This window comes from Empidonax traillii, unplaced genomic scaffold, assembly GCF_003031625.1.
Source record: "Empidonax traillii isolate 1590-97213 ecotype Southwest subspecies unplaced genomic scaffold, ASM303162v1 scaffold363:size828163, whole genome shotgun sequence".
Classification (NCBI taxonomy): Eukaryota; Metazoa; Chordata; class Aves; order Passeriformes; family Tyrannidae; genus Empidonax; species Empidonax traillii.
This window is the reverse complement of record NW_020955556.1, coordinates 292,590-315,539: the sequence shown is the minus strand read 5'-3', so window position 1 is coordinate 315,539 and position 22,950 is coordinate 292,590. Positions and strand designations below refer to the sequence as shown.

The window sequence follows — 22,950 nt, the reverse complement described above, 5'->3', positions numbered from 1 at the left end:
TGAGGATGTGCAGAATGTGCAACATTTGATTTAAAAATCTGGATAAATCTTGTAACAGATAGCTTAACTGTAACATAAGATACCAATTCAGGTTATCTTGGAGTAGCATACTAGGAAGGAACAGAAATTGAATCGGTGATGGCATTGAGAGGAGGGGAGGGAAAGTAGACAGTATTTGAAATCCAGTAGGTGCATGTGGTATGGGGACTTTTTTTCATCCTGAGGATGCTGGTAGTGCGTTATGAGGAACAGATTCTGTTGACGAAGGACTTCATTTTCTCTTTCCACTAAGCAAAGCTAGGACAGCTGACCGTGCAGTTCGTGCAGTTCGCAGTGTCTGACATCTCTGCAGAAGGCTCGAAGCTGGTGACGGTGCCTCAGCTGAAGGCACGATAACCTGTGGTGGGCAGGTGAGCGCTGCCCGGCGCCCTCCTCACGCCGACACCTCCCCGGACCTGATGCGTCCAAGTTTATCCCTGTTTCCCGCAGGAGCGCCGGCACTGCCGGGCTCTCGGTCCGTTCACCCCGAAGAGACCAGGACGCTGGCCGGGGGTCGCAGCGCCGGTCCCGAGAGGCAGAACTGAGCCCCCGGCGGGCACAGGGGGGCCGGGCCGGGTCCCCAGCGGGTCCGGGGGGGCGGCCGGAGCTCCCCCAGCGCTGCGGGACCGGGCGGGCTCCGGCCGCGCTGGGCTGTCCCGGCCCCGGCTCCCCGGGGACAGCGGGAGTGTGGGGGGAGCAGCCCCCGAGCACAGCCAGCCCTCGCCTGAGCCCCGGGGCAAAGGGGGCACCTGCCGGCCACAGGCGTGTGTGTGGAAGTACGGGAGAGTCACCGCGTCCAGCGGCTGACCTCCTGCGCGTCTTGCCCAAAATGTGTGTTGTCTGCGATTATTTAGAGTTGCACGGCACCTCTTTCCCCGACTGCCTATGGTCACGGGCTGCCGCCAGGTCCCTATGGGTACATACAGTCTATAGGCACCAGCGCGTAATGCTGCATCCTCTACACCCCTGGCCAGCCTTCATTCATAGTTATGCCAAGACTCAGTATTCGATCAAAGGTCGAACGCTAATGCAGATCAGTTATATTTTTAATGTACAAATACTCTTCAAATAGACTGTTTTGTAAACTGCAAGTGCCTAAAGATGCTCAGCGCAGCCTCCGCCGGCCGTTCAGCCTCCCCCCGCAATAATAATAATGCTGCAGATTGTACAAGGATTTGAGTCTGCAGCCAGAGAGAAAGGGATTAGGGCGAGAGCACTGGAAGTTAAATTGTGCTGCATATAAAAAATGGGCGGATTGGTCTCTAGATGAGAGCTTGGTACCACCTTCCTTTCTAAAATAAAATCTCTCTGGCATGAAGTCACAGCCTATTTCACATCCGGTTTACCCTGGGACGTATTACTACTGTCTTGGTAAAGAGAAAGCTTTTGTTGTATAGCGGCGGTCGGAATATCGGGCAGAGAAATTTGGGTGCTCAGCCCGGAGGAGCGGAGCAGCGGCGGCGATGGCCGAGGCGGAGTGAGCGGCGGAGCCGGAGCCGCGCATCCTCCGCGCCGGCGGGCGGGCACGGCAGGGCAGCGCCGGGCAGCGGCACAGGGACCCGCGCCCCAGGGCTCCGGTAAGGGCGGCGGGGGGCTTGCCCCCACGGCCACGCACGCGGGCGCACACACGGACACACGGACACACGGACACAGGGACACGCACCCGCACCGCTCCGGCCGCTCCCAGTGCGGGCGCCGCGGCCAGGCGCGCAGGCGGCTCCTCTCCCCTCTCCGCAGGTACCGCCGGGTCGGGGGGATTTTTTTCCCTCTCCCTCCAGCTCGAAAATCCGCAGCGATCGATGGGCATTGTCATTTATCTTATTTATTTATTTTTTTTAGCGCGGACTGATTTCCGCCGGTCCCTCGCAGAAGGTTTTGGGGTTTGGGTTTTTCCCTCCCGCGGGCGCGGTGGGAGGGGTAGCTGCTCCGGGCAGGGGGATGCAAAGTTGAAATGCTGAGAGGAAAACAAGTCTCGATTTGCTGCTCAGATAGAGACAAATCTCTCACCGTGAGTCAAAAATGCATCAAAATGCCCCCTTTTAGCGCCGTTTTTGTTTTAATCTCCCCCCCCCTTTTTTTTTCCCCCTATTTTTTTTCTTTTCTTTTCTTTTTTTATTTTTTTCCTTTCTTTCCAGTGGGCGCTGCTGAAACGCTCCCTGCAGCGTGGCTCTTGCTCCCATTTTGAATGGGAGAACCGGCGCTGGTCTCTCAGGTGGTGCGGGCTGGGGGAGGCCGGGGGGCTGGGAAGCTGCTGGGCTTTAACGCTCCTCAAAGTCGTTGTTAACATTTGGGTTTTCCAGATGCAAGAAACTTTCCTTCTCCGGGATTTATAGTGCCTGCATGGGTTTTTGGGGGGTGGTGTTGGGAGGAGGGGGGAGACCATGGAGCTCAACAGATCAAGATAGTTCAGTATAATTCACTTTCCGTTCTTCATCCCGAGGAGCCTTTTGCAAAGGCAGAAGTTGGGAGGGCCAGGAGAAGGCAATTTTTGAAACCACAGATGTCGCCTTTCCCTTTGTAAGGGGGCTGCTTACAGGGCAAGTTAAGGTGCAGTCTCGTCCCCGAAGATCTTTATCCACGCTCTCCTGCCATACCCAGCTCCTTCCTATCCATTTAGATTAGCTCAGCCCTATTCAATGCTTATCTGCCCATCATTTGGCTATAAACGCATTAATTATATCTCATTGCTTACATACCACTTTGTAACGGTATTTTATGGATTTAAATTGCCCCTCAGAGCGTGCAGTGAACTGGGGTAGCTTTATTTAAAGGTACAAAACATCTCTGTGTACAGTGCTTCATTTCCTCAGACACATAAAAAAACCCCTCCAATTCACTACTGGGGGAAAATACAGGCTTTGTACTTGCCTGCCCTTATTTAATGTAATGAATCCTAAAAATCAACTGGATTCCAGCACACATTATATAGATATGTACAGGGAATTGCAACATCTCGTGGGGAATCAATTGAATCTGGAACACCGATTCTACAAATACCAGCTAACTTTTTATTTTATGGTTTATTAGAAAGCAAAAGAAATTTTCTAAGTGGCATTACTTTTTACTTAAAGGTAAACTGAGAGCAACTCGCTGAAGTCTGGAGAGAGAATGGGAGACATTTGGAAAGGAAGAGAAGGCTGCTAAATGCAAAAACATTTCCTAGCAGCATTCAGAGACTGGTAGAGATTTAAGAGAGGGTGTGTAGACTATCAACACATGGTTTCATTATGAATTATGCCCTTTAGCCCAACAAAATTATTAGTGTGCCTATGTAACAACAGATCACAGAGTTAGAATCTGATCATTTTAGTCCTTTTCTGGTGTTGGTATTTCAGGGAAGAGGAGAATTGTATCTGTAGAAGAAAGTTGCTTCCATCACATCAAAGCAAAGCTGTGGCTGTGAGGAAAGCACTGCTCTCCTCAGTCACACTGCCACACTGACACTTTCCAAGAGGTTTGAAAGGGCTCAGGCTGGTTAGGTCAAACAAAAAACAATTCCACTTGGTTATCTGGAAATGTTATGGAGGCACCTTGTCACATTTTCAACACAGGAGGAAACTGAGTGAGAATTGCCACAGAGTTTGGGAACAGCAGCTTTAACTTGTAATTTTGTTAAAGCTCAAGAATAATGCAAAAAGAATACACCCTTACTGCAAAATAAATCCTGCTCTAAGCCTCTGGGTCTAAAAGATGAACAGGAGAACAGACAAGGCCGTACGCCCTCATTCTGAATTACATGAGCTATACTGTTGTGAGGTCATTGCCTTACATCAAATTATTCTGCAGAAGTTTTCAAAATCAGACTTTTTTTGTTCTGTTAATACCTGCTTTACTGTAGAGGATGTTGACGGTTATTTTCCTTCTAGTTTCAGAGTCCACCATGAAGAGATTCCTGGTGCTTTGTGACTGTCTCTGGGCCTGGAGCCTCCTTCTGAATGCACTGACTGAAAGAAGGTGGGGAGATATTTTTTAATGCACCAACATATTTTAGGAACCTTTAATTGAATATAGCAGTGTAAGATAAACTCATGGCTGCACTACCACTTAGTTTGTTGGGGGAACTTAATCTCTGTTTAAATCCCAGATAAATCTAACTGGGGGAAGTCTAAAAGAAAACTACAATTCATTGCCTGACTTTTTTTTTCAATATGTTGAAGAAAATAAAGCAAAAGCTTTCTGAAACAAATTGAAACTAAACTACCTCTTAAACACCTGTGCAACCTTTTCTACTCTTACATAATTGCTACTCAGAAAAACAAGTTTCTATAGAGGGGAAAAGTATAATTAAGGGGGTTTTAAATCTCATTTAGCACATTTAGTAACTTTATTGTCACTGCAAGCAAAGGCAAAACTTAACTTCTTTGTTGGTCAGGATTGTGTCCTAACTTAGTAACTGCACTGAAAATCTGAAGTAGAGCTTCCTGCTGAAGGAAGACTGCTGGGATGGGGAAGAATTTGAAAGCTCAAAGCCCATGCTAGTTATGTTGGAAAGATCATGCTGCACTTAATGTTTGTGGAATATCTGTTGAAATCATAATCTATGAATAGCATTAGTATTAAGAACAATTTGTAATCATACAACACCTCATCAAACAATTACTGAGTTAACTGAAGACTCTAAAGCAGTTTACAGTATGCTTGAAGTACTCTCTGCAATTCAAAATTCAATGAAGGTGTTTAAGAAGACACTCAGATGTATTTCTGTATTTTAAAAATATTCATGTCTTGTCTATTACGTCAGCTAATGAACAAAAAGCAGTAGAATTTTTGTATAGTCAATGGTGATCCCTCAGAGATCCCTGACTACTTTGAAGATTTCAAATAGAGTGGAGTGGGCAAAGGTTCATCTGCACAAACATTTCCTCTAAAAAAAATAAATAATGAAAGTGGGTAAATCATGTAAGAGTTGCTTGTATTGAATAAATCTGATGTTTCAGAAACAATATTTTTATAATACATTAAGGCAAGATTTGAGGTATTCACAAAGCACTTCATCTGATCTAGCTGGAGAATTTTGTGAAAACATGTTTATTCTATAGATATGTGGACATGCATCTGTGTACATATATTTATTATACTGTAATGGATGCATGTGCATTCTTAATGTGAGAATTAAAAAGCATTGGACCAGTGTTTAAAAATTCGGTGTCAGCATTGGAATGACCTGTAGATGGAGTCAGTGCACAGTTTTTTATTATACTGGGGTTTCGTGTAAAAATACAATTGCATACAGTCACTCTTTCCTCAAAATCTACACATCTTCCATGAAATATATCTGGTTATAAAGCCATTTTGTCATAGTAAGTTCCCTTGCCTTTCTTTCTGGGGTGCTGTGAATGCTTTATGATAAAAATCAATTGATGAATGACATTAAGTATCTGTGATACAGGAAGTCTTCCCATGTCACTCTTACAATAACGTCCCCCCCAGCATCAGAACAATTTTAATATGTGTGTTTTGAACGAAAAATCACAATCCCTCTGGAGTTACAGTCTACTCCATATGTGCCCAAATGTTCAGAATCTTCCTGTTGTGACCATATGTCAGTTAAACCCAGCCCTACCAGTGCTTTTTACCTTTGCTAAAATGGTGGGAAGAACAGGTAAGGACAAACGACAAATGTGATCCCAGCATGGGAGCAGGGAGTCTGTCCCACTGTGCTGCCACCAGGCCATCCTCCTGACACCACCTCACAAACACTCGCATTTCTTTACCACTGCAATCTCGGAAGTGATTTTAGATCCTTTTCCCACCTTGTCCTGATGACCTTCTGCTATCCTTGAGATATGTATGTACAGGAGCTTGTTTTGTGACAGTGAGTGCCAACGTGAATTTAATCCAGTGAAAGGCCCTGTGATGCAATGCTCCAGAAGGTGGATGAGGAAAGATCCTTTGAAAGATAATGCTCACTGGAGACAGCAGGAGAATTTGTTATTTGATAATATATAGGAAGCATAAAAAAACAATTGTGTCTTGACTTAGAATTCAACTGTAGGTATGAACAATAAACATAAATCAGTGTATTTTGTTGTGAAGTGAAATTATATGATATGGCTAGAGGGAATTCATAGCATGTTTTAAAACTGTGATTTTTTCATTAGAAATAGTGATTTATATGCATTAAAAAACCCTTGAACATTGTTCTTTACAAAGTCTCATCCTATGGAAATAAACCAAAAATTAGTAAAACTTCCATGGATGTCAGTCCTGAAACTAATTTAAATTTTTAGTATAACATATTCAAACATGTACTGCAAAATAAACTTGGAAGCATTTCCAGAGTGTCTATATTCAGGGTATCCTTCCTCCTTCTCTCTGTATTTGATACAAGTGGAATGTATGTGTGGGATACACAACGGATGTCTGACTGATGCAGCTTACAGAAAATAATTTCATAGGTATTTTAGTAGAAGCACATCATTTCATTAACCATTTGTTCCTCCCAGGACAGGCTGGGCTGGTTAGAGCAGGAAAGACTGGCAGAGCCCTGAGCCCTCGTGCTGCCAAAGGGATGACAGGCCAAAGGAGGGATCCCTTTTTTCACCAGACCTGGTCCTGATGAAAGGCTTTGTCATTGCACTGTTTCTCCAGTTCGGGAGCAACAAAACAATGTTTGGAAAAGCAGTGCTTTTGCTTTTAGTCACGATGACAACGCATGTTTGTAGTGGAAGTGTTCCCAGCAATGAATGAGAAAATGGTACTGGGTTAGGCCTTAAGACAAGTGTAATCTATGATTAAGGGAGTCATCTGTGACAGCGTATTAGATAAAGGTTTCAGATAGAAGAAGAAGGTTGATTCTGATGTCATCTGCAGCAGACAGGAACTACTAAGTCCAAGGATTTCATTCTGATTTGTATTGATGGAAGTAAGATTTTTGTAGTTGAGTTCAAAGAGCTTTAATTACATCCCTCTTCAAGTAAAATGTCAGGACTTTTGTCTGAGTTAGTGATACACATTAGAGATCTGCAAGGGAAGCTTTATAGATATGAGAGATTTTCATATCAACAGATAGTTTTGTTATGCATTTTTAAGGAAAAGATGGAAACATTCCTCCACATCTAACTGCTAAAGGAGAATGAGAAATAAAATAAAGCAAAATAATATCTCAATATATGAAAATGCACACTCGCTCAATCTACTTCTATATTCAAGAAGAAGATATCTCTCTGTTTTTTCAGCATTTATTTTCAGTACCTAATGTCAGTGTTCTAAATTACTATATGTTTCTTTGCATGCACACCTTTATAACTATTATGAATTAAACACACTTTTTTGCTGACAAAAAAGCCTTTTCATGAGGAACACACACACATTATAGCATATATAATTAGCACATTATAAACATTAATGAGTAATTATGTAAACATGAGGGAACTGACATTTTATTTGCTTACCATTTATAGAGGGCAGATTATTTTCTATGATTTTAAAAAAAGTGTGATTTAAGAACAAAATGTAAACATGAAAGAACCCTATAAAGCACTACAATCTTGTTATATGGAGGAGGTTATGTGACCACAAACCAGTATAAGCAAGATTAAATGGATTTTGGAATTAGTGTTTTGTAAGGTTATTGGTGGATTAGTGTTTGTCATTATTGACTGTTCTGTATTTCAGTTACGGACAAACCTCATCACAAGATGAACTTAAAGACAACACCACAGTGTTCACCAGAATCCTGGATCGGCTGCTGGATGGGTATGACAACCGCCTGAGACCAGGACTGGGAGGTGTGTTGTGTTATGCTTTTCAAGGTTATATGTTGGATAAAAATCAGTTAAAACAATGTTATTTTTCCATGATATACTTGTTTTAATTCTGTTTATATAGACACATAAAAAAATGCTGATATATAATCTTTTTCACAAAAGCAATGCCTTCCCTGTCTTTCACATACTTGGTTTTCTCACACTTATACCCAAAAGAAGAAAATGGCTCACAATTCAAGAAGACCTCTGAATGGGTATTAAACATTTAAATCTATGAAGAATAAAAAGATAATAAAATATGACCTGTGACCTCACAAGTGACAAGTTTATGAATCAGGTGTAAACAGCACATCTATCTATGACTATCTTCATAAGAATATTAGGGTTTAAAAATGCAAACATCAACCTACCTTAGTCATAAAAGTCTCAGAGAAGTTTGTTAGTGTTTTTCTACTTGGGATTTGTTTCTGTAACATTTTCTTCACAGCTTGATAAAAATGTCTTTCTTCTTCTGCTCTTGATGCTGAATCCATAAAAACACATAAAACCACACAGCAATTACATCCTTATAAAATCGATGTTACAAAGCCTAGTCTTTGTCAGCATCCCTGTGTTCTCTCTTTGATTTGTTCTACTGTGACATGATCCCAAAACTGGGTCTTAAAAGCTGACTGCACATAAACACGTTCTAAACATACAAGCACAAATGTCTTCTTCCCATGGAAAGCTGGATGCTGGATGTACCTATTTCAGATGGTTTTGTTGTTTTTTTCCTTTCGGACTCTTCAGGTGAAACAAAACAGAGCAACCCACCCCCAAAAGTGTAGTTCAAACTGTTTTCCTATAATCACTTTCAGAGGAACTGCAATATAATAACAAGGTTTTACATTAAGAATTCTTATACCATCTCCTGTGGGTGAAATGGAAGGTGATTAAGTGTAAGCTTATTCTTTGGTTTGAGGCACCATCTTGTAACCGTTCTTGAATAGCGAGCCGGGCTCTTCAACAAGTTGACTTTACTGACTTTGAGGAATGGCTAACAATAAAATTCTTTTTATAAAGTATTAATTAACACATTTAATAACGTGTTTGTCTGTAAATCTTTGCGTGCATTTTCAGGTTATACGAAACAAAATAAGGGTAACTTTTTACTTTTACCTACCGGTACTTTTGCCCGTTTGTTTGTAAACCCTTGGTCTAGTGTAAAGATAAGTGCTCCTTAGTCTTTGATTAAGGGAACTGTACAGTTCAGTCAGCTACTCTATCACAGTAAATAAACAAAGCAGAGAAGCAATAAATAAATGAAACTCTGTAAACTGTGTAGAGTCTGGTATACATCTACAAGAAAAATCTGAGCATATGATGATTTCTTATATGAGTTTTGTAGCTATTATGATTTGTTAAACAGATACCTGAAGAGCAAACAAAGGGAGATGCAGGGAAAGGATTTTCTCTCACTATATGGATTGCAAATTAGAAAACTAAGCACATCAGTATGAACTCTTATGTCTGTGTGTTTATACATATGTTTCTGAATCCACACTTAAAAGGTGCAGTCAGGAAAGATCATCTGATCCAGTTAAAACTGACTCCTGACAAAAAGGCTGTTTAAAGTAACTGGTTTTATAGAAGGAAATCAGTGTCTTTATGAAGTTAAATACCCATTTGCATGAATGTCTGTAAAAAGCAAAACTGAGTGAAGCATAGGAAATATGGGGTGAAGGGAAGGAAGAGAAGATGAAGCAAAGGAAGGAGAGTAGTTTCTCTAACTAAGGGTTAGAGAAGTTTAAATAATCTTTGCATTTGTCCTTTTTTGAATTGTGTTGTCTGTTCCTGCCTGTAACCAAGAACCTCAAATATCACAATTTTCCTGTTGCACAGTGCACTAGAGTTCCACAATGTCAGTTCAGCAAATTTATCTGTTGTTCATCAGCTCTGGACATTAGAACTAAGAGAACCATGGCTTTTAAAAAAATTCCACATCTGATGAAATTGTGGGTGGTAAATTAGAAGCAGATTTACTCTTTTGACTGTTGAGTAATATGTTATTCAAAAGATACATATTATAGATTTCAAAAACTTGTGACAAACATCTAGGCAGATATTTTCAGTCCTGGTACTAATTTATAACAAAGGGTTTGCTCAGGAATTTGGAAATTTGCGTCTTCAAACTCTTCTTGCTGAGGTATCTAAATGTAAATATGAGCAACACACTTCAAGATGACTTAGTTTTGAAAGTTGATTTAGACACTTGGTATAATGGGGAAATGTATTCTGAAATGTTTCACAAATACAAATATGCAATGAAAAATCTAAATCAATATGTCAAATATAGCATGGGGCTTGGACTTGGAAGTTCAACGAGCCTTTGATTATAGCGTGACCTGTTGCTGGAAATTTTAAAATGTATATGGAAAAGCAGTAGTTTCATTTTTCTTTCCAATATTAGATGCCTTCTTATTGAGTATTTTGATCAGAACATGATTTTTAATCTTCTCTGAAGAGAAAGTAAAGAAATTCACCAGTATAATACCATTTTTAGATATATAGAATTAGGTCCAAAACTCATTCATTCCATACTAGCTATGATGTACCTATTGCAGGATATAAGAGACTAGAGACCCTCATATATATATGTTATGTTGATAAATTTGATGCTGTTAGGCACAGTGTAAATCAGTGTATCATTGAGTGCACTGTAGCTCTCTTCCAGTTTTCTAAAACTGTTTTTTCTGTTCTTTCTATGCCTTCTGAGAAACAGTAGATGAGGTAAAACTATGCGTGGTACAGTTACTTTCTCCTTCAGAAAAGGGTACATTGCAGAAAACTCCAGTTATCCCTGTATGACCTCTCTTTCTGTAGCGCAGTGTTTCAAATCTATACACCTACAGAAACATAATTGTGGGCATGAACAAAGAAACAAAAGAGAATCAGTTTCTCTCTTTCTCACCTATGGAATAAAAGGTAGATGACAGAGTTTCTTCACTGAGTTTGTTTCTCCTTCCTTGTAATTATGTGTATGCATAAAGACTTCAGTGACTAAAAGGTAACTTTTTTACTGAAAAATTGTAATGAATTGTGAAAGAGGTTTGATCTTGATCTTGACTCTACTCAGAGGAGTAATTTCCTTCTTTTTGAAATAAATATCATGATGTTCCTCTACCAAGTTTGCAAACTTCCTGTTAGTGTGGTGAACAGTTTCATTGCTTGGTAGAAATACTCTGGTGAGGTAGATGAGGCACCATCTTGAAGCCAGAACAACCTTCTGGAGAAATCTCATTACAAAGACTCATTTTAGGAGCTATACTATAAATTCATGGAAAAGGCAGGCTAAAAGGTAGAGTATTAAGATAATAAAAAATTAAGAGGTGCTGAATTTTGGATCACTCTTTCAGCATCTATATAATCAGTGCTAGATGAAAATTAACTCCTCCCTTTCCTTTTTTAAATCTTCTGTTGAGGTATTACTTCAAAAGGAAAACTAAAAATCACACATGCTTTGTAAAGTGTATGAGAATAAAAAATTATTATTCATCAGATAACCCAATAAGGCCATATCTGAAATTAAATGAGCAGCTTGGAGCATTTTGCCATTAAACAAAGAAAAAATTATTTCTCATTAACCAGAATATTAAAAAATGGATTTGGCGACCCACGGGGAAAAATCATAGTTATCGAATATGTGTGTTACTCAAAAAAGAGGGATGTTGCTAAAATAATCTGATTCTTTTTTTAAAAGAAGAATGCAGAACCAAGGTGCATTGGCACATTTGCATCTTTTATCAATAATTATTCATATAAATTATGCTATTTAGTTGTTTGCTGCCTTCATATGTGGGCATAGTCACTTGGTCAGACATTGCTAGGAAATAGCATCTGTTGTACTCATGCATAAACATGGACAAATAGTTACATTTAGTTACTTAGGCATGGAAATAGAACTTTCAAAATAAATGCAAAAATGTTGTGAATCATACTAGAGGACATCTATTAACTCTATGAGAGGACAAGCATTTACAAAAAGCAAGAAGGAGGAATAGCAGAGAGTAACTTCTTGAAGCTGATAAAGAGGAAATCAGGTTAGACATTAAGGGAAAAAGAAACAGTGAAGTCACTGAGGTAATAGCAGGATTTTCTGTGGGAACTGTCTGGACTCTAGAACAAGCGGTGATCAAAAATAGGCTAGATAATAAATACTGCCAGGAGGGAGCAAAATAAGGAGGAAAATTCACCTCAGTGTTTGGTGGCCTCTACCAATAATTCACTGTGTCTAGAGTGGGAATTAAAAGAATTGAAAAGCTGTGAAAAATGGTGGGAAAAACAAGTTCCACAGATAAATGGATATCCCATTCCCTTTAGTTCTGGGTTGTCTTCATTTGGGACAAAGGGATGGTCCCTGGGATGTCACCACGGCAGATCTGAAGTGCCACAGTGGAGAGAGGGAAGATTTGCATAGGGCAGGTTGTATTTGATGATGGCATTCATCAACACAAAATCAGGTGCACCTTTGCATGGCACACCTCTCCTCCTTAAAACTACAGCATATCACATGGTCTCTGACTTTTTAAGTCAGAGTAATTGTAAATGTGCTTTATCCCTTTGAGAGGGATTTTGTAGTAGAACGGTTAATACAGAACTAAGGAGAACAACAGTGAGTTTGATTGGACAGACCAGAATCTTCCTGAATTAAAATACTTTTGTATTAGATCATTTCAAGTAGCTTATAAACATTACTTCAGTAGTGAACAGAATTATACTTACTTTATGCTATCAGTAGAATATATTTGTTGATCTCTCCTGTGTGATGTTTATCAAAATTGACTGTGACTGTCCTTAAGTGGAACACTGGTCAATCTCAGGCAATTCATCACTTCCACAGAGTGGAAGGGATGGGAAAATAAACCTTACAGTATTATGTTAATTATTTTTTCAAAGTCAGTTTTATGAGAACATTATCTATAAACACAATAAACTTACCTCTTAGTTATTGAGATCCCAGTGGGAATTGTTGGATTTTAATGTGTCTGAGGTTACATACAGTTTTGGGAAAATAAGATTTTGGTCTGAATGTGTAATAAAGAAGTTAAACCTGAATGCTTCTACTCTAAATGAAAAGACAGTCCTTTACCTCACCCCTACACATCATTCTGTGAGTAAAGAAGGACTAGATGCTACACTTAACTCTGTAAAAACCGAAAGGGCTGATTTAGGTCTTCTTTTTTTCACTCTTAGGCACCACATTGATGTAAAGACAACTGTAAAAAAACCTTAGAAAACCCTAGGAAAATTGATTTATTACAACAGTAGGGAGGCAGGTAGGATATGAGCAGCTTTGAGCTGTTAATTGGTGTGTGGAGAGCTGCCATGACGCTGCACAGCTCCCAGCAAACCCTTTCCAGCAGCACAGACTCTACAGCTGGGCTGTCACAGCACAGCTCACCCCTCTCCCATTTGGTCCCTACTCTACAAAAGCAGCAGCAGCAAATCCTTATGAGTGTATTTGTTGAGGTTCTTTGATAAAAATACTTCACAGGATGCAGCTGGGATGATTAGTCTACATGACTTTCTTGAGCAATAACAGCATACACTATCCAGGTATCTGAATTCCTTTCAATCAAAACTACAGGAAAAGTCTCCTCCGTACAGATAATTATGGCACACACTTACACAAGGCGTGCAGGAGGAACAAGTGCATTACCAAAAAGGTGGAACTAATGTAAACCACCAAGACATGCAATTCAAATCAGCCTTGTACTCAAACACTAGTGGGTCATAAAGGGAAACCATCAATGTATAGTCTCTTATGATAAATAGCAGATAAATCCTGCTGTTTAAATAAATCTGTATTTCTTATTTTGTTCTCAATTTGTAATCAGATCACCATTCTAGCAATAATGAGATCCCTGGGAGTTTAAATCAAAATATTTCTTGTTACTAATTTTGACAGTTGACATTAGTTTGGCATCATTAGCAAAACACAGTATTTATAAACAGTGAAATTACAGGAGTTGATGCTGACTGATGCTTTCCTGACCGTGTGTGGATCAGTTGCCTGAGGCTATTCCAGAGTGTCTGAGTGGGGTACTCAGTTGCTATTTTGCTGATCAGTAACTACTTGGACCCTATGGTTACTGTACAGTAAAACCAGTAAGTCATTAATAATTTCCTAGGGTTTTTTTTACTGGAATAGTTACATGTTCTAGAGATATCCTTACAGTACTTAGTCCTCATTCACGAAGCAGATGTCATAGTCAAGAGACATGGTTAATATGCCTTTAGAACTGAGGGATTTATCTTCAGCAGTCCAATCAGCTCCTGGTCCGAGCTTGTTTTGTTCAGTGACTTAGACTTTTGAATGTAGCTCAGCATTCTGAGCATTTGAAACACAATTTAAGCTTTCCCATGGTGATCAAACTGCAAATTGATCATGGGTAACCATGATTCTAAATATATATCTCAACTGTATGAGTAAACACATGTCCTGTGCAGAAGTGACTCACAACTTCTGAAGCTCTTAACAAAGCACAGTTGAATCATCAAATTAGTAAAACAGTAAACAAAGATTTCAAAACTTCCATATGGCTTTGGAGAGGCCAGTCTTTCTCTGTGTGTTCATACACCCTTTTTCATCGCTCTTGAAAATGAGGTACCAGTCAAAGAAAAAAAAATGGATGATGTGTACACTGATTTTATCTGCATTTGAACAGACCTGGGATTAGGTGCACTGCAAAAGTGAAATCAGTGTGAAGATAACACAATCTCCTCTGAGTTCATAATCTAAATTTTCTATTACTACTTATTATTTACACATCACTTAAATTATTTTCAATGTTATATAGAAACAAAAAAGCATTACTTATTTTTCCACTCCCTTGGAAATCTTCCTCCTTAGTGACAAATTCTTTAATTTCCATTTTGTGTCTTCAAGTGATTTCCTTAAGCCTCAACGTCAGCTACTATGACCACACTTCTTCCAAAGCCAGAACTCAGGATACCACAACATGATGTGCTGCTGACTCAAAGAGTGTGTTCTGTGTCCGTGCAAGGGAAACCAGAGAGCTGAATTATACTGAACAGAGTCTTGCTCAGAGCTGGGACTCTTAAACACCTTCCTTCCAAGCCAAGTAATTTCAGACCAATCGTATGCTTCTTTCAGTTACAGAAGGCTAAATTCTTACCACGAATTTCTTGAAGTCCAGAGCCAATTAGATGTCAAGAAAATACTGAAATTTCAGTTGAAAAGCTTGTAAACAATAAGAAGGTCACACCTTATTTAACTGGACACCCAAGGAGGAGATTTCACCTATCCAGTGCTTTTGCCTGTGATCACTGTGCTTCATACATGTCTTGGTCACAGAGCTAAAGAATGAAAAAATTATTAGTCAATTCAGTCATATCATAGCATTTTACTTTCTGTGATTATGGAAAAATACATTGGAAATTTCGTCCTTTAACTTTTTTTATGAGTCCTGAAGATTACTTTTGATACCACCTAATTTTGCATTAACTTATTAACTCAATACATGTAATTTGCTGCATTCCTAGACTGACAGTAGAATCAAATTGAGTATTTTACTGTCTCAAAAAAGTGAGAGTTATTTCAGAAATTGTACCACTCCTTCCACATTGGAAATTTCTACCCACATCCCCATGCTGGCTTGTACAGCCTCATGGTAAATGTCTCCAGCCTTTCATCCCTGTGCCTACAGAAGCTGATGGGATTAGCTCACTGCCTCCAGGCAGAGTCACTCCCTGCAGCTGTATTTAAACCAACAGGGTGATTTTGATCTATGCCACCCTGGTGAATGCTTTGTTATGTGTGCCCTAGGACACACCAATATGCAGTGCCTGATCCTGTGTGAGGAAGGGAGAGGTTAAGCCTGGGTGTTTCACAGGTCAATCTGCACAAGGCACGTTTGGCTCTTTCTGGAGATCAGCACCGTTTTAGGTATCTCAGACTCAGCATTTGTGACCACTAAAACCCTGGTTTCCTCTGAATTGGTCAAGGGCATTGTGCCATGGAGCAAATTTACAACTTGAAGAGGACAGAGAAGTCCAGTTTTATGATACAGTGTATACATATAACCTGTGTTAAGTACATTGTAGATTTCTGAACTATTATTTATACTAATCTCTCATTGAGGCCTATAGAGCAAATTTATGAGTAGAGGGCTCACTTCCAGAAGATGTTTACACAGATTATTTCAGTAGAGAATTTTATCTGATGTGTCCTTGGAAAAGTTTTACCTCCTATTTTTTTATTGCAGTAAAGGCTAATGCAGCCATTTCTAACTCATACCAATAAATATCTTTATGTTTTTGTACCCCATAATGTATTCTCTTTTTTTCTTCTATGTTCCTGTGTCTCAATACAAAATACATAACTCATAAGCTCCAGTTTAATTATTAGAGACCTTGCTTTAGCTTGCCCAGAAACCAGTGAGTATCCCATGAGACTTTGGAGTACTGTGTACAATATTCAGCACTGTTTATATTATCAGACAAGAAGATTTATCAGTCAAAGAGTGAAAAAATTTCCACAACAATGGAACTGGGGCTTCGGTACTGTGGCGTCACAAGCTGTTTCTCAAAAAGTCCTGTGGAAACACTGTAATAAAAAAATTGTACCTAACAATATTGACTGTGAAATTACATCTAGAAGCAGTAAATTATCAGGACCATATTGTAGATCATTTTTAGAATGGCTAATCAAAGCCAACATTTTTTCTATTTATTGTGAGAATTGGTAGGGGTGAAATCTAATGAAGGCTGTTGATAGACACTCACTGTCCTAATTTCCTGCTTCATCAGAGCGTGTAACCGAAGTGAAGACTGACATCTTCGTCACCAGTTTTGGGCCTGTTTCAGACCATGATATGGTAAGTGTTGGCCTATATTTCTACAGCGCTTATTTTCTCTTGTCTTTTTAATTTGGAGGATGAAAGATCTATGCAATAACTTATTTACCCCTTTTAAGGCTGGGCTTTCTTAAAGGCCTTGAACTGAAAATGCTGTCAGCTTTTGTGTGCCACCATTCCTGCTGGCTGGGACTGCATTTAAGTGCCCTGAAATTAGCAGCCTTGGTAACTGTAATAATGTGTTTTAACAGACTTTCTATTTGCTAAATAATATATTATGAAATGCATTAGGGTTTGGATTCATATTCTTCTGAGATTGATTGCTCGGGTCCTTGGTAGCCCACCACTGATCCAATTTGCTAAGAAAGATCATCACCTTAAAACCAATTAACACTTATGCCTACGGTGTGACATCTGTACAGTCTAACCTGTATTTTTATATTAAAAGCTACTGATCAATGGGAAGTGATTTTCCTAGATCTTGGCTGCTGAAAGAGAAGATTAATGAGAGAATTAGTGTCACTTCTTTATGGAATGAATATTAATCAAATTGCTAGATAACTGCAAGGGATGGAGAAATTCAGAAAACCAAATGAAAATGTTGTGAGCCCTGGTCTTAAGAGATATTAAAAGTTGAGTTGAAATACAGATAAGGTACTTAAAATTTTGCATAAAAATGAGTTCTGCACAAGTAGGTTGCTATTGACAGGGAAGACGTGGTCTGCAGCCACCAGTTACTGCTGGAATCTCGTATGGGGATGAAAGTTGGAAACATCCTCATTAATTTAAATGAAGAAATGAAAACAGTTCGGTCTTGTAGCTGGCTACATTTAGCTAAATACATTCACCTATAGAAAAATTAAAAGAAAAACAGAGACCAAAAATTATTACAGGAAAGGAAACAAGTTCCATTTCTTACTACAAAATTATCATTTGTTTGATTTGAACTAAAACTATGGACTTTAAATACCTTAAACACCAGGTTATTACAAGTTTCTAACTACTCAAAACAATGCTAAGGAATGGAATAACAGAGACAGTAACTTCTAAAAGATAGTTTTATTTTTTTAAGTGAACTTTATGAAAAGACAGCACTTCCTTGATTGCTTGGAAAATAGCATTTATATAACTACAGTCAAATTTAGAATTGCAACTGATGTCATGACATTTAAATGAGAAAGAATGGCTTGGGCAGCACAGTTCTTGACCAGTCATTCTGCTTAGACCTCCAACAGAAGGGTAATACAGGGAGATGGTGCTCTGCCTCCTCAGCACATATATACAGGACTATATATATAATATAGAACAATTTAAAAAGTTCAATCACTGAGTTCTGCTTTTTTGTCCTGTGATAATCTTGTAAAATTACAACATCTACTTATTACTCTAAATTATGCATTAAAAGAGAAGGAATTCCTTGGATTAGAGATTGGTAGAAACCATTGATATCCACCGTTTATATGAACAAAAAAAGTGATGGATATATGCAGGGGAATGTGCTCTTTGTATTTATGAGAGTTGTTTTGCATAAACCAGCTGGTTAAGCTATTGTTTCCTTTGTTGAATCAGATTTACTAGAAAATTCTACTAATGAATGGCAATCTAACAAACAAATAAACACGGATGATTTCCTACTTGTAGACATAGATTTAGAGTAACTGATAGGCCTGCTGAATTACTTGGGACTATTTGATCTTTTTACATCAGCATCTACTTTGTACTTTCAGGTGATTTGATTATTAAGTAGAAGGTAAAGCCGATTAACATTCCTAGGACAAACTGGTATTTATATGGGATTTGGGTTTTAAAGAAGAGTAAAATGCAGAAGCTGAAAATCATCTTCCAGAAATAGGAATAAGTACATTTCAAAAATGAATTATTGACTTCAGCTATAATTCACTACATCACTTATTGTAGCATAAGGGATCACTACCTACAAAAAAAATCTCAAAAATAATTGAAGACCCATATAACATTGGCTCCTGTTTGTCAGTCAGTTAAATAGCAGAAAGAATTCATCAGTCTCTTAATAAAATGTGTGACCAAGAAACACAGAGGCAGGTGTTCATATGTTTCGAGAACTAAAGAATTCACAGAAAAGTATTTAGTGTAAAACTCCTACTCACCTCCCATAAAAAGTAACGTGTGTGCAGCCTACTCATGTTAAATCTTATGCTTAAGGAGCTAAGTGTGAAATCAGAGACAGAGAAAGATAAAATGAAGAGCTTTCCAGAATATAAAGTTTATATTAATTTCAACATACATTTGGTGCAAAGTCCTCTGTGCCTACTGCAGGTGGTTGTAGATACTGTCACTTGAAGGCTCCTCCAGATTTGCTCAGGTGAGCAGGTTCACAGTGAGTGCAGCCCCTTCTGGGTGATTTGGTCACTGGGAGGCCACCCAGGCAGCTGTTTTGGCACTGAGGGGACAATGTGAGAGCCCAGGACTGCTGGCTGGGACTGGCAATGAGCTATTCCAGCTGACATGGCATGTTATGAAACCACAGCCAGAGTGAGCACACCCAGGCCATCTGTTTGCAGGAATCCAAAGGCGCTCGCACAGACAGTCGCTTGATATATCAGGGAGTACATGGTGTTTCTGCCCACTCTCAATACACTCTTTTAAGAGCAGCATAGACATAACCTGTTATTCTATAAAGAGAATGTCTTGGTTTGTTCTTGTGAATAAAGTTACACAGGAGAAGAACACTTTTAAAAACAAAATCATCTTTTTTTGGAAGGATGCAGGATTTCAGGCATGTTCAGTGGATTGAACTGATCAACGGATATCTGGCTATTCTCACACAACTGCCAATTTTGTGAAATTTTTGACATATTATTTGGAATAAGAAGCATTTTGAAATTAACTTTTTTCACAAAGCCAAAATGTTTTAAATTTTTTTTTTATCGTAAACCTTAATTCCCATTTTTCTGTACTGTAAGCTTTTCAGGAATGATTATCTATCTTACTACCTTCCTGTACAGCACCTCATATAGACCACAGAGTGGTCTACCCTCTGAATAAACAATCTCCAGGGAGAGATAATAGATGAGTAAGTTAGAAAACATTTAAGTCAAAGTGTTATAAATATTCAATACTGTGTAATTTATCGCAAGTGCAGACGGGAATCTCTTTTTTTTTTTTTTTTTTTACCTTTACGCTATGGAATGAAGAGTTCCCACTATGAAGAATTCATTTGAATTTCACCTCACTCATATGTTTGCACATAGGCCACTGCTATCGTACATGGTTTAGAGAAAATCCTTCTGTTCCCTTGCCCTGTATGCCCCTCTCCTGTAGAAGAAAGCCCTTAGCAGAGCACCTGATGACTCTGTGCTAAAGATCAGCTCTCTGTCAGGATTCATTTCAGAAGTGTCCATGCTAAAGTGGGTAGTGAAAGCTGAAGAACTGAGATATCTCAGCCAGAACAAATTCACCCTATGTGGTTAAATGGTCTGGGACAGAGAAAGATTCAATCTGTTCCAGGCATGACCTGTCAGTTACATTTTAATTGAATTTTATCTTATGCTGTAAGGTCCCTTATCAAATATCTCAGACTCCTTGTTCTTTTCCAGCATAAGAACCTTGTGTTCATATAAGGCAAAGAACCGGACTCCCTTCTCTCAAGGTGTCCCACCTCCCACTCACCTCCTTCTTTGCACTTGAAAGAGAAAAGGGATTGGCTGATTCCACCTTCTGGGCATGTCTTTTACCTTTCCCATGTGTGTAGGAGGATTTTTTCTTTGGTGCTAGTAAAATATGGAGGAAATTCAATATTTTAATGACAGACACTGTCTTTTACAACTCCTACTCTGCTGCATACCTGGGACAATATTTTGCTCACAATTCAACCTAAGGCCGTGACCAAGCAAAATTCTGAAGCAAGAAATGGTTTGTAAATGCACAAGTGCTGCCACTGAAGCTGAACAAATTCAGGCTTCAGCAGTTCACTAAGCATATGATTAATAAAATGGAAATACAATTAAGTATGCACCAAAAGGATTCACAGGTCTGGTATGTAAATAAAATAAAGTAAAATAAAATTTAAAAAATCCCCACCGAACGAAACAAGCCCAAAGTAAGAACACCCCATGGAACTACAACATTCCCATGTCAACAAGAAATTTATTCAGGCATTTCATGCCCTAAAAGAAGGAAAAGCACATTACTAGTAGGAATCACCATTCTTTCCTGCAAATAGTTACACAAGTGCTTAACATTGTATGGAATGTTGCTGTTTGTTGAAAGAAAAAGCAGAAATTTAAGGGAGTTTTCCTTATAGCTCTGTGTGCCCTCATACACAGGAGTTTTCTGTGTTTCAGGATTTGCCATCTAATTGGCAGGAGATCTTAGCAAAGGTTCTGCTTTTCAGCCAAATGATCTTCATTCAGGGTAATTGAGAACCGTGTTTGGCTACTTTTCATGTTTATCACAATATTATAGTCATGAAGGATGGAAGGGGCAGGATAATCCCTTACTGAACTTCCATGTCAGAATGGAATACTACACTGTACTGCATCCAAGAAGTTTTTCTTATTTTCACCCCACATACATCTATATTTAATATTCCAACATCTCTTTCTTGATTTCACCCTCTCCCTCTTGACTTTGTTCCTGTTGCTTTGTAACAAATCTTTCTTTCATTTCATGATGAGTGTTGGTTATTTTGATTCTCCCCATGTACAGAGTCAGCCACTGCTTCTCTTCCCCACTGGCCTAGTCCTCGTGTAATCAAGCTGTAAGTCTTGGCCCCAAGCTGTCCTCAGCTTGTGCTCTCTGTAGTCCAGCGATTTAGCCCAACTAACCATTTCACATCTCATCAATCAGACCTCACAATTTTAGTGAACTGTGAACTTTTTGCAGGTTGATTACATGTTTATGCTAATGAGACAGTTAGAACAAAAGGCTGAGATAAGACCCTGTCTCACCAGGCTTGTTTTAGTTCAAGATACATCCTTACTGTGCCACACATACTGGCCACCCATCTGCTGCTCCAATTACAGTTTTATGGAAGGTTAAGAACAAGTAAGAGTGAATTATTTTGTTTTAACTCTGTTGTATCTCAAACGTTTGTGTAAGTTTTGAAATACTACTCTTCTTAACATTTATTCTGTTGGACACAGTAATGATATTGTAATTGTTTAATAACCAGCTTCTGGTACATTGTAAGTAATACAGGGAATAAATGTTCTGATAATTACAAATTCTGTTAATCATCATCTTGCTTCTAGGGAAGGTAAGAACATACTTTTCAAGTTCCCATATTGCAACATGTGACATCATGTGTTTCCCTTTTTTCTGAATTGATGTAGGAATACACTATAGATGTATTTTTCCGCCAAAGCTGGAAAGATGAGAGGTTAAAATTCAAAGGACCTATGACTGTTCTTCGGTTAAATAATTTAATGGCCAGCAAAATTTGGACACCTGATACCTTTTTCCACAATGGAAAGAAGTCAGTGGCTCATAACATGACGATGCCAAATAAACTATTACGAATTACAGAGGATGGGACATTGCTATACACGATGAGGTGAGCCCTAAAATGTTACATCTTTCATTTAGTTTGGCAATTTAACTTGTGAAAGCATTTTTTCTATACAGAAAACAAGTTCCTTTTTGAGCGTAATTTGAGTCCTGTTTAGTAATTATTTTGGAATGATGAACAAACTGAGCCATTTACAGTGTTTATTTTCTCCTCTCCTCCTGTGTACAGTCCCTGGATGTGTTCTGATGCTAGACTTTAAGAAGGTTCTTACAGTATTAAGAATCCATCAGTTTGCAGAGGACCTTAATTTAGTGTTGCTTTCAAGGACTCCATCAGAAAGTATAATAAAGCCTGAAAGTTTACTATAATCTGTACTCCGAGATTGTGTTCAAGGGTCTTTAATCTTTTGACCCTATAGGAAGCAGATTCTAAGAATTAGCAGATGCACAAAGAATTCATTGCCCATTCTTAATATTTCTTGTGCTTGGGAATACAAAGCAAGACAGTCTAAAAATAGACATTTCTTATTCCATTCATAACAAGAAAAACAATTGATTAAAACATCTGGAAAGTTAGGAGAAAACATTATTTTTGTGCTGGAACCACTCTTACTGGAAATACATCACTCTCTTCATGAATAACTGAAATTTAGCTACCCAGTTGTCAGAGGAGTTAAATAAATCCTTTTGAAATAATGATGATACACAGTCACAGAAACATTCTGGATTAAAAGACTACAAATTAAAGATGAAAAAAAAAAGGTATATTGTTTCTACAGAGCTGCACATCCCTTCTTTGTGTCTCCCATGGAATCAAACAAGGTCTAAAGGGATTCTGCTGACTTCAGCTTAAGATG

At 38.8% G+C, this 22,950-nt stretch overlaps 1 protein-coding gene across 5 annotated transcripts in view; it reads left to right on the top strand.

Moving 5' to 3' along the window:
* The first annotated feature begins 1,451 nt into the window (after positions 1-1,451).
* GABRA1 (gamma-aminobutyric acid type A receptor alpha1 subunit) overlaps positions 1,452-22,950 on the top strand; it is a 40,743-nt gene continuing 19,244 nt past the window's right edge. Inside the window, exons 1-5 of one of the 5 annotated variants that reach the window (XM_027892691.1) lie at positions 1,452-1,616; positions 3,906-3,993; positions 7,657-7,769; positions 16,560-16,627; positions 21,919-22,139. In XM_027892691.1, the coding sequence (XP_027748492.1) occupies positions 3,920-3,993; positions 7,657-7,769; positions 16,560-16,627; positions 21,919-22,139 (476 nt within the window). In that variant the 5' untranslated portion in view covers positions 1,452-1,616; positions 3,906-3,919. Of the gene's footprint in view, positions 1,617-1,665; positions 1,777-2,028; positions 2,048-2,479; positions 2,577-3,900; positions 3,994-7,656; positions 7,770-16,559; positions 16,628-21,918; positions 22,140-22,950 lie in introns of those variants that run through there. The other 4 variants (XM_027892695.1, XM_027892693.1, XM_027892692.1 and 1 more) reach the window with 4 other exon arrangements.